Below are 10,713 nucleotides of genomic sequence, written 5' to 3'. Positions count from 1 at the left end.
GTGCTTGACTAGTCGGATGGTCAAGGCTGAGCACCAGAGGCCGCATGGAAAGTTGAAGCCACTGTAGGTTCCCATGTGGAAATAGGAACATATTACTATGGACTTCATCACCAAGTTACCTCGGACATCTAAGGGATTCTACACGATATGGGTTAACGTGGACCGTCTGACCAAGAGCGCCCACTTTCTAGCCATTTGGGAGGTTTCTTCAGCCGATAAATTGGCCGGTTTATATATGCGTATGATTGTTGCTTAGCATGGTATTCCAGTCTCCATTGTATCTGATCGAGATGTTCGGTTTACATCTCATTTTTGGTAGAAATTCCATGAGGAGCTGGGTACGAGGTTGCATCTTAGCACTGCTTATCATCCACAGACTGACGGTCAGAGTGAGCAGACCATTCAGACACTCGAGGATATGTTCTGAGCCTATGTGATTGATTTCGGTCAGAGTTGGGACACCTACCTTCCCATAGCTAAGTTTTATTACAACAACAACTATCACTCCAGTATCGGTGCACTGCCTTTCGAGCTTCTCTATAAGAGGAAGTGTCGTAGCCTAGTTTGTTGGGGAGAGGTTGGGCATAGAGTCATGGGAAGGATTGAAGTAGTCCTTTAGATGACAGAGCTTATTCCGCAAATTAGGTAGAGACTTCAGATAGCTAAGAGTCGACAGAAGATTTATGCTGACAAGCGTCGATTTGAGTTGGAGTTCCAGGTCAGGGACATGGTCTTGCTGAAGGTATCACCCTGGAAGGGTGAAATACGCTTCAGGAAGAGGGTCAAGTTGGGCCCCTGATATATTGGAACATTTCAGGTGAAAGCCATGGTTGGCAAGGTAGCGTATAGATTGGATTTTCCTGAGAATCTTAGCCAGATCCATAACTTCCATGTGTCTCAGCTTCGGAAGTGTGTGGCTGATGATTCAGCGGTTGTTCCTCTTGATGATGTTCAAGTTGATGATCGCCTGAATTACATTGAGAGGCCAGTGGCGATCTTGGATCGGAAAATAAAAGCTATGCACAACAAGTTGGTGACCTTGGTCAAGATTCAGTGACAGCATTGGAAGGGTTCCGAACGGACGTCGGAACCCGAGGCAGAGATGCGGGAGCATTATCCTGAGTTCTTCACAACAGTGGACTTTGAGGATTGAGTCTAGTTCAAGTGGGGGAGGGGGAATTGTAACATCCTGACGATGAGGTATTTCCAATTTTAACCCTAAGCATGAAGATTATTTGCATTTTAGCCATTGTGTATGAGAAGGGTTGCAAATTGGCCCATAGTGGCATTTTTGTAATTTTTAGGTGCGGGGCAAGTACGTTGGGCATACATATCATACATTGGGCATACATGGAAGACCTTAATTTTTAGGATCTGGACCCTATGTAAACATGTTTATGTCCCAAGTCTCCATCCTTTCATTAGCATACAAACCCATTTCGACCCTCTAGAAAACCCTAATTCCTTTTGAGGCCATTTTGAGCTTGGCGAGTGTGTTTTGGTGAACTTGAGAGAGGAAGAAAGAAGAGAAGATCACCCTAGGAGTGTGGATCTCCTTGGATCCAAAATCTTATCGCCTTTGGACACTCTTTGAAGGTAAAAAGCTCTAAACTTGATGAATCTATGTTTAGATCTAGTTTAGCCATGAAGTTTATGCTCTTTTGGTCCCATTAGTTTGGTATTTTGAGTATGAGCTACTCCAATCCATTTAAGTTGTCCTTTCAGACATTTTGAAGTGTTTAGAAGTATAAAAATTTGGTCTTGGTCATTATTACCCTACCATGCATGAGTTTGGTTGTCTTAATGAGTTAAGAGGTTAGGGTTTTTGGCATTTAGCACTTAGTGGCCATGCAAGACCATAAAGTTGGAAAATTTATGGTTAAGGACACCATTTGGGGTTTGGATCTGTAATTTGGACATATGGGCTTAAGTATTAAGCACTTAATAAGTTGAGAAGGGATTCAAGCACGTACGTTGGTGTACCAAGTGGTATGAGTGTTGTAGTGGCCTCAATAGTCCCAACAACATCCACACATTTGGGTTAAGTGGTTTAGAATGATTTTATGTGGAGAATGACTGATATGAATGGAAGTATTAAGTCATGGACAAGTTACATATCAATGTGCATTGACAGATTATAGCTTATGCATAATAATTTTTAGTTTGCATAAGAAGGGAGTTTTCTTAATGGGTTAGATCATGCAATATGACTTAATAGTTATGTTTAACCGGGTGATGGATGGTAATTATCACAAATTGGTTAACAAAAGGAATTTAACCATATATTATGAGTGAAATAAAGGATCTATATATATATATATATATATATATATATATATATATATATATATGCATATATGTATGTATTTAAGTGAATCAGGCAAAGGGTTTGGATTACTATCCACATAAAGCATTTCAAGGTAAATAACCACAATCCTTTTTCTATGATTGATATCTAATTAAGTGGAAAGTATTGTGTTGGTGTTATCATAATAAAATAGTGGTATATAATAATGTATGGGAGTAACCATCCTTTATTCCTTGGTAATGTGTAAGTATATCTAACATCAAAATTTAGTGATGATTATATCATGGTGGTGAAAGCTTTACGTATATGGTGATCATTGGTGAACCTTTGCATGTTGTAAATCCATTGGTAATTATTGGTGAACGTTTACATGGTGTAAATCCATTGGTAATTATTGGTGAACGTTTACATGGTGTAAATCCATTGGTAATTATTGGTGAACCTTTGGACGGTGTAAATCCATTAGTAATTATTAGCAAAAGTTTAGACAATGTAAATCCATTAGTAATTATTGGCAAACCACTAGACGATGTAAATTAGTTGGTAGTCATTGGTGAACGTGTGAATGGTGTAAATACATTGTTTGTCTTAATAGTAAATCTTATAGGAGATAATAAGGTAATAACCATTGGAATGTTGTAAGTCAATGTCTATATGGTCTGCTAAATGGTTTGATTTGTAGGGTATGGAGCTATCTAATAACACAGTGTAGCAGACAGTTATGTTTGACCGACACAAGAGTAATAGATAGTTATGTTATGATAGGCTATGGCTTAGTAGACTATAGAGACTAACAACTAGTAGTATGTGACATCCCCATTTTCACGGCTAAAAAAGAGCAATTTTGTTTATGATTTATAAAAAGCAGAGTATCTCTTTTAATAAAAATGTTGCGTAATTTGTTCCCAGAAAAACATGATAAATATATTATCAAAGCATTACCGACAAAATGTATTTTTATTCATTTTAAAACATTCGGGATGTCATCATCAATACAGAAACATAAGTATAAGCATAACTTAAATTCATTTACACTAGTGATCTACATCTCTTTTAAATCTCTCAGTGTAAAGTAGCTTCATATCGACACGTGTGATACAAATAAGCTTGAGTAGGTCAGGTTGGAAAACCTGGTGAGTACATAGAGTTTTCAACCCACAATAATATAATTAAAGTAGCTTCATATCGACACATGTGATACAAATAAGATTGAGTTGGTCAGGTTGGGAAACCTGGTGAGTACATAGGGTTTTCAACCCACAATAATATAATTATTATGTTTAAACATCAAACAATCAACCCAATTATCCATCCCCATTATCTTCTTTACTCTTAAGGATCTACCCTAAGAATCAGCTATTTCTCGTTCATTTATTCCTAAGGATTATCCTAAGGAATAGGTACGAAGTCCGTCGTTGTCAATGAAACAGTTGTCAAGCACAGCTACTAATATTATCATTTAGGCGCAGCTGCCAGAATTATGACATTTTCTATTTAGGCGCAACTGCCGATATTGTCCTCTAGGCGTAGCTGCCAAGGTTTAGGTACTAACATTGTATTTTTCCAAAAATTCGGTTTAACCACCAATTTATGGGTGTTTTTTCAGGCACAAACAAAAATTGGTGTTTTTTTAGCAAAAATGCAAATTATAGTGCTATCGATAAAACTTTTATCCAAAAATGGATAGTTTTTTAAATTCAAATGAAATTTGGGTTGTTAAACCAGGAAAAAGAGAATATATAGAGTTATTTCGTAACTAGCCCTTTAGTTGAATATTAACCATATAATGTCCACGCTAAGGGTTAGTAATTTCAAATAATTGACACTTATTATTAAAATTCTAACAAGCCGGTAGTTATGACTTACGAAGAAGCGAAGTGGTCCAGTTTAGCAACTTTTCTTGATTTCATGCATCAGAAGTTAGCCGAAAAGATATCGGTGTCCGTTTGTCTGAAAATTTAATCATGTATTAAATCATTTATGATTGTTGATTTCAGACTTAAGCATCCACAATGCATTAAACTTTTAAGATGTTAATGGATTGACACATCATCATTTTACTTACAATACAACTCTACATTAATTTTTATACAATGCATTGAACTTAATAAAGTTCAATGAAATATATATTTAATAGTTAAAAGATTTCGTTTTTCCATTGAAGGGTTCAATGGTGATTAAATTTCATATTCATTGAATGCCAACATGACATACCACAATGATAGAGTTTAATCTACTAAATATTAATTAGGCATGCCACTTCATTCGACTCTCATATTTAACGATACATTGCATCTTAAAAAGTAAACAATATCATAACTAAGGAGATGTTTGGTATAGAGAAATGGAATTGCAACATAGAATGAAAATGCAGAGAAAGAGAATTTAGCTTGAGAAAATGAATTCATTCCACCGTTCGGTACAACAGATAAGTCATCAAAGAAATGTACTTGTGAATCAATTCTCTTGTTTGGTAGCGACTACCCCTTTGTGGGAAACATATATTTTAGACAAGATGAACACGATATAATGAATTCTATTGTCTCAATATCGCATATGCCCAAGTTCATTTTCATATTGGTTAACACTTTCAATCAACTCAAACAAATTTGTTTATTATGTTATTTGTTAGCTAAGACTGTTGCAATAACCAATTGGGTTCCTTTTTAGCTTCCATCAACTCAAACAAAATGAGGTCTCTTTGGTGATTCCATATAAACCAATCTTTACATTACTCCCTGAAAAGGAAACGATATAGCAATTTTGAACACAATTAACTTTAATATGCACCCAAAAGATTATAAACAAGAATATCAAGTTAAAAACGGTTTCCGTTTTGCACTTGCACAAAATATGCCAAATAGGTAGCAACTACCCCTTTGGAATTCAAACAAGCACAAGTTATCAAACACCTGACTGAATTCAAACAAGCAAGCACATCATTAGAATTCAAAGACACACAAATTATAATCTTGGAATTATTCAATTGAATCCTATTATTGACTATAAAACCAAAAATTGAGAGCAGGGTTATTGCGATAGAAGGTGTTGATAAATAAAAAAGAAAAACCATGTGTTAGGGATATATCTATCATATATGAGGAGGGAATTAGATTGCAGTGCATTGAGAAGAAGCTGCTTCCATGACACTTCTACTGTGCCCATTTCTAATCAGTTTCCTCAGAGGCGTCTGATTTTACATCGGCTCTCTGAGTCTCAGTTCTTAAACGTCATCTTTTTATTCTAATAAAACAATAGTTTTATTCTCATTTTGACATGTATCACTTTATTAGGGCTCCTAATTAATGTATATTTTATTCTCATTTTGTCATGTGTCACCTTATTATGTCTCCTAATTAATGCATATCACTTGTCAATCTATTTATTATTCATTTTTCAAATTTCAAATTTTAAATTTCTTACTTTAATTACATTAAATTAATAACATTAGAATAAAAATTAAAATAAAGTTAATACAAGTTATAAAATGATATAATTTCACATATTTATTTAAATCAATGATTATAATTTTATATAACTAAAAGATCTCTTAATTAATAATTTATTTAAAATAATTGATTAATAATTTTAAATTTTTATTATAAAAGTTTAATTAATTTTATAACTGTGGTTTCCATGGGTTATAAACTAATTTTTAAATAATTGAAGGTGCAAGAGTCGATCGGAGAAGAATGCCAAAAACTCTAGAGATGGAGTAGACATGTTAGGACTACAAAAGTGGGAGACGAGAAAGACGACCCTTTCTTTCGTCATTTCTTTGCTTTTTTCTAACTCTCAACCTCTTTTTTCATTTCTTGGTTTTGGGTATATTTTTCTTTTCTCTCCATTTCTCTATAATAGATAGAGAAAGAAAAATGTGGAATGAGAAATCATTTATTTCTCATTTTTTAATTTCTCAGCCTTATACAAACAAGGGAAATAGAAATAATTTCATTTTCCTCCTCTCATTTCTCTTTACCGAACACCCCCTAATTATGTGAGCTAATTATTGTACCGTTATTAAAAACTAATTAGTGGGTAATCCATCATCAATCATCAATAATAATTATCTATTCGTTTGTTTTCAAGATTACTAAGGATACAAAAATTGGTTCACATAATTAATTGTTATGAGATTCTTTATTTTTGAAGTATGAAATTAACACTATAAGAAATCTTGGCATTACCGGTAACACCTTTATCTGTGACACTGGACAATAATGGCGACGTGTAATTAACGCGTTACATGTCGCCGCTATTGCCCACTGTCGCCGCTAAAGGGGTCGCCGGTAATGCTCGCAAACGGCAATCCGCATCAAATTACCCCCTTCTTACTATGTCATGAAACTTTAATCTGACGATGTTTAGTTAAATAAGATTATATATTGTAAGTAATAGATATGCTTTTCTAAATTCCTTAAATATCCGAGTTATTGCATTGCGACTACCATAAGTTGGTAGGTGAAGGCACAGCCACCTTGGACTATCGTTTGAATGCTTCAAGCCACTTGCTTGCTGTTATCATGTTTGAATCGCTCCTTATATCTTATCTTAAGTTCCTTTTATTCATTTAGTTCATTCTAATTATTAAACAAAGTCAACGTAGACCAATACAAATTGTTAACAAGGACAAAGGCGACGTAGGCCCCAATTTGGCCTATATATTAATGATACAAAGCCTTGCACCTTTTGCCACAATTAGAAAATTTCTATGGTCGCATATATCTCCATCAAACACAAAAGAAAACCGTTGTTACTTTTCAAACTATCAATGGAAGGCTCTCTCATACGTATCTCTTGTTTCCTTTCTACGACCCCTACCACCACCACAACCACCGCCAAGACCACCACCACTACCCATCCAACTGCGATCCAATCTTATTTCAAAACCTCAAAAACCCGACCCCATAAATCAAACTCAAACGTAATCCTATGTTGCCAAAGTCCAAACTACATCCCTAACCATATTCAAGACCCTAACCGAGTACGCATCTTGGATACCACCCTACGTGATGGTGAACAAGCACCGGGTGCCTCTATGTCCCCTAAGCAAAAGCTTGACATAGCTCATCAACTTGCAAAACTCGGTGTTGACATCATTGAAGTAGGGTTTCCTGCTTCCAACAAAGCCGATCTAGAAACTGTTAAGTTGATTGCATGTGAGGTTGGGAATGCTGAGGTTAATCAAAATGGTCGTATACCAGTTATATGTGGTCTAGCAAGATGCAATAAGAATGATATCGATAAAGCATGGGAAGCTGTGAAATATGCCAAATTCCCAAGGATACATATTTTTATAGCAACAAGTGAGATTCATATGAAGTATAAGTTAAAGATGTCGAAAGAAGATGTGATTGAAAAAGCGAGGACCATGGTTGCATACGCTCGAAGTTTGGGCTGTAATGACGTTCAATTTAGCCCGGAAGATGCTGGAAGGTACATTATTCGATAAAATGTCATTACTTTTATAACTTACGAAATATCAATATCATACATATCTCTTTTCATATTTAACGTTCAACGATACAATTATTGTGTTTATGTTTCATACTAATTTGGTTAACCATTATAAAAATATAATAAACTTGTGATACACGACATAAAAAGTGGGATACTATACATGGCATAAAAAGAATATTAGAGAACTTATAAGTGGTCGCATCAATATTCCAATGCTATTGTTTTAAACTTTTGATTCCATAGTCTTTTTATATTATAAAAAAAACGAACCGCTCCACACGATATTCAATTTAAATAAGAAAACCAGAAATTTAAATTTTAATAATTTTCCCTATGTTCCGATCTCTATGTTTTGTTCAGTTATAAGATTGTCTCGTCCTTGAGTTTTGTTTTTCCTTGAACCTGCAGTAAGTTTTATACTAGACGTTCCATCTTTGTGAGACATAAAATAATTATATTGTTTTTGATAAATATCATTTTGTACTTTTTTTAGTTTTTTATTTGTTTATATCTTTTACTGTTTATTTATTTTGTTGGTACCAACCAATCATACCCCACCTTCACCCATCCTTGTTGAGAGATCCGGCAACTACAATGGTCACCATCTATATATACCCTGTTCACCTTTGACAAATACAACTGACGCTCCATTTCACCTCCGACAACCACCACCCTTCACCACCCCCTTTCACCTCGGATCCCCTTCCATCCCGAGAATCACCAACCGTCACCGCAAACATTGTCACCCCTTTTCTAATGGTCCATCGGTATCATTAGTGATGGAGATGGCGGTCTAAGGATGTGATGAGTGACCTTTAGCTGATTCGGGTGGACCCATTTTGCATAAACCAATCTACATTTCCATATCAGTAACAGGAAGTTGTTTGACGAAGAAGGTGGTGGTTAGAGGTGGTCAGGGATGTAAACGAGCCGAGTCAAACTCGAGCCTAGGTAGTCTCAGGCTCAACTCGTTTAAAATTCATGTGGCTCGAGCGTGAGCTCGGTTTGATTCGAGTTTTAGTTTCAAAGTTTGAGCTCGATTCGTGGATGATTTAAAAGGTTTGTGCTTGGCTCGTGCTCAACTCGTTTGTCAGACATGCTTAAACGAGCCAATGTTCGGCTCGAACTCGGCTCGGTTAATAGTCAAATATCAAGCTCATTTGTATTTTTAAGCTTGGTAAAAAGCTTGTTTTTCATTAATTATTAGATTTTCAATAATTATTTATTTATTTATAATTTAATATTCAAAATTAAAAGTAAAAATTATATTATATTATTATGCATAGGCTCATTTAGGCTTGTGAGTCTAATAAGTCTTGGCAAATGAAGCTCGGGCTTGTGCTCGTTTAATAAATGAGCTTGAAACTAAGCTCGAGCTCGACTCGGACTCGTTTAACTCGAGTTCGAGTCGAGTTTTTAACGAGTCGATCACGAGTAAGTCGACTTGTTTACACCCGTAGAGGTGGTCTACGACGGACCAAAAACTTCTAGAGGCGTAGTCCATTAGTTTAGGTCTTCAAGAGAGCTTAAGAACACAGAGATATATATGTATCAGGCTAGGGTTTTAAGTGGGTGAGGTGGAGGTAGGGTTATTTTATTATTAAAAGCTAAAAATTATAAATATATAATAAGTAAATAAAAAATTAGTACGATTCTGGGTATGGCATGTACCAAAATCGTGATAAAAAATAGTAGAGGATGGTTGAATGACAAAAAAAAGGGGGGGGGACCAAACACAGATGTTGGACCAAACCATAAGGACCATTAGTGTAATTTACTAGTCCGACCATAAACCTAAGACTATACCGCCATGCACCTCCACCATTCTGGTCCGCACTCAGTTCGACGAGGAGTCACCAAGGAAAACTCCACATCCCCCGTCAACTTACCGAGTTAGGTAGATCGTTATATACGACTCATGGTTGTATGCTTGTATAATTTGAAGAACAAGCATGTTGATATTGCTCAAAATGAAGGTGAGTTGACCATGAATCCATGATGTAGCTAGCCCAATTTCTTTTTTGTGTTTTGTTCCACTTCCTTTCTGAATTGTGCAATTTGTTAGGATTAGGGGTTGTTATTGTTCATCATTGTAATCTGCGTTATGTTTGTTAACAGATCTGATAGAGAATTTTTATATGAGGTCCTAGGTGAGGCTGTTAAAGCGGGTGCAACTACTCTTTGCATTCCTGATACAGTTGGCTATAATTGGCCTCGTGAATTTGGGCAGCTTATTGCTGACATAAAAGCCAACACCCCTGGAATTCAGAATGTCATCATTTCTACCCACTGCCATAATGACCTTGGACTTGCTACTGCCAATACTTTAGAGGTACATATGCTTATATATTAATCATTATGTTTTTATATTAAAGTTTGATTCATAACTTCATATGCTTACCTATTCGAATTCCAGGGAGCTTATTCGGGTGCAAGACAATTAGAAGTAACAATAAATGGAATCGGAGAGAGAGCTGGAAATGCTTCTTTTGAAGAGGTGAGTGTAATTTACAAAATTTCGATAATCAAGTGTTCTTCCATTGTTAACTTGCTTGTTGTTAATAATGTATTATTTGTAATTATGATAGGTGGTAATGACTATAAAAAGCAAAGGTGAATTATTGGGTGGTCTTTACACTGACATCAAAACAGAACATATTGTCATGGCTAGCAAGATGGTATATGTCAAAACTTAATTAACATCTAATAATATTTTTAAACACTAGTTCTTGCTTCACTTTGAACATGTGTTGTTATATTTATAGGTGGAAGAATACAGTGGACTAATGGTGCAACCACATAAGGCTATTGTTGGTGCTAATGCATTCGCTCATGAAAGTGGAATCCATCAGGTTGGTTATATATTATATAATTAACATGTTATATAATATATGTCATGTACTCATGTGGCTTGATTTAATATATAGTTTTTATTTAAATTACTA

At 35.3% G+C, this 10,713-nt stretch overlaps 1 protein-coding gene across 1 annotated transcript in view; it reads left to right on the top strand.

Moving 5' to 3' along the window:
- The first annotated feature begins 7,005 nt into the window (after positions 1 to 7,005).
- LOC111896991 (2-isopropylmalate synthase A) overlaps positions 7,006 to 10,713 on the top strand; it is a 4,719-nt gene continuing 1,011 nt past the window's right edge. The window contains exons 1-5 of the mRNA XM_023892969.3: positions 7,006 to 7,744; positions 9,887 to 10,100; positions 10,185 to 10,265; positions 10,357 to 10,446; positions 10,534 to 10,620. Coding sequence (XP_023748737.1) covers positions 7,020 to 7,744; positions 9,887 to 10,100; positions 10,185 to 10,265; positions 10,357 to 10,446; positions 10,534 to 10,620 — 1,197 coding nt within the window. The 5' untranslated portion in view covers positions 7,006 to 7,019. The remainder of the gene's footprint in view (positions 7,745 to 9,886; positions 10,101 to 10,184; positions 10,266 to 10,356; positions 10,447 to 10,533; positions 10,621 to 10,713) is intronic.

Source organism: Lactuca sativa, chromosome 1 (assembly GCF_002870075.4).
Source record: "Lactuca sativa cultivar Salinas chromosome 1, Lsat_Salinas_v11, whole genome shotgun sequence".
Lineage (NCBI taxonomy): Eukaryota > Viridiplantae > Streptophyta > Magnoliopsida > Asterales > Asteraceae > Lactuca > Lactuca sativa.
This window is presented reverse-complemented; position numbering and strand designations above follow the sequence as displayed.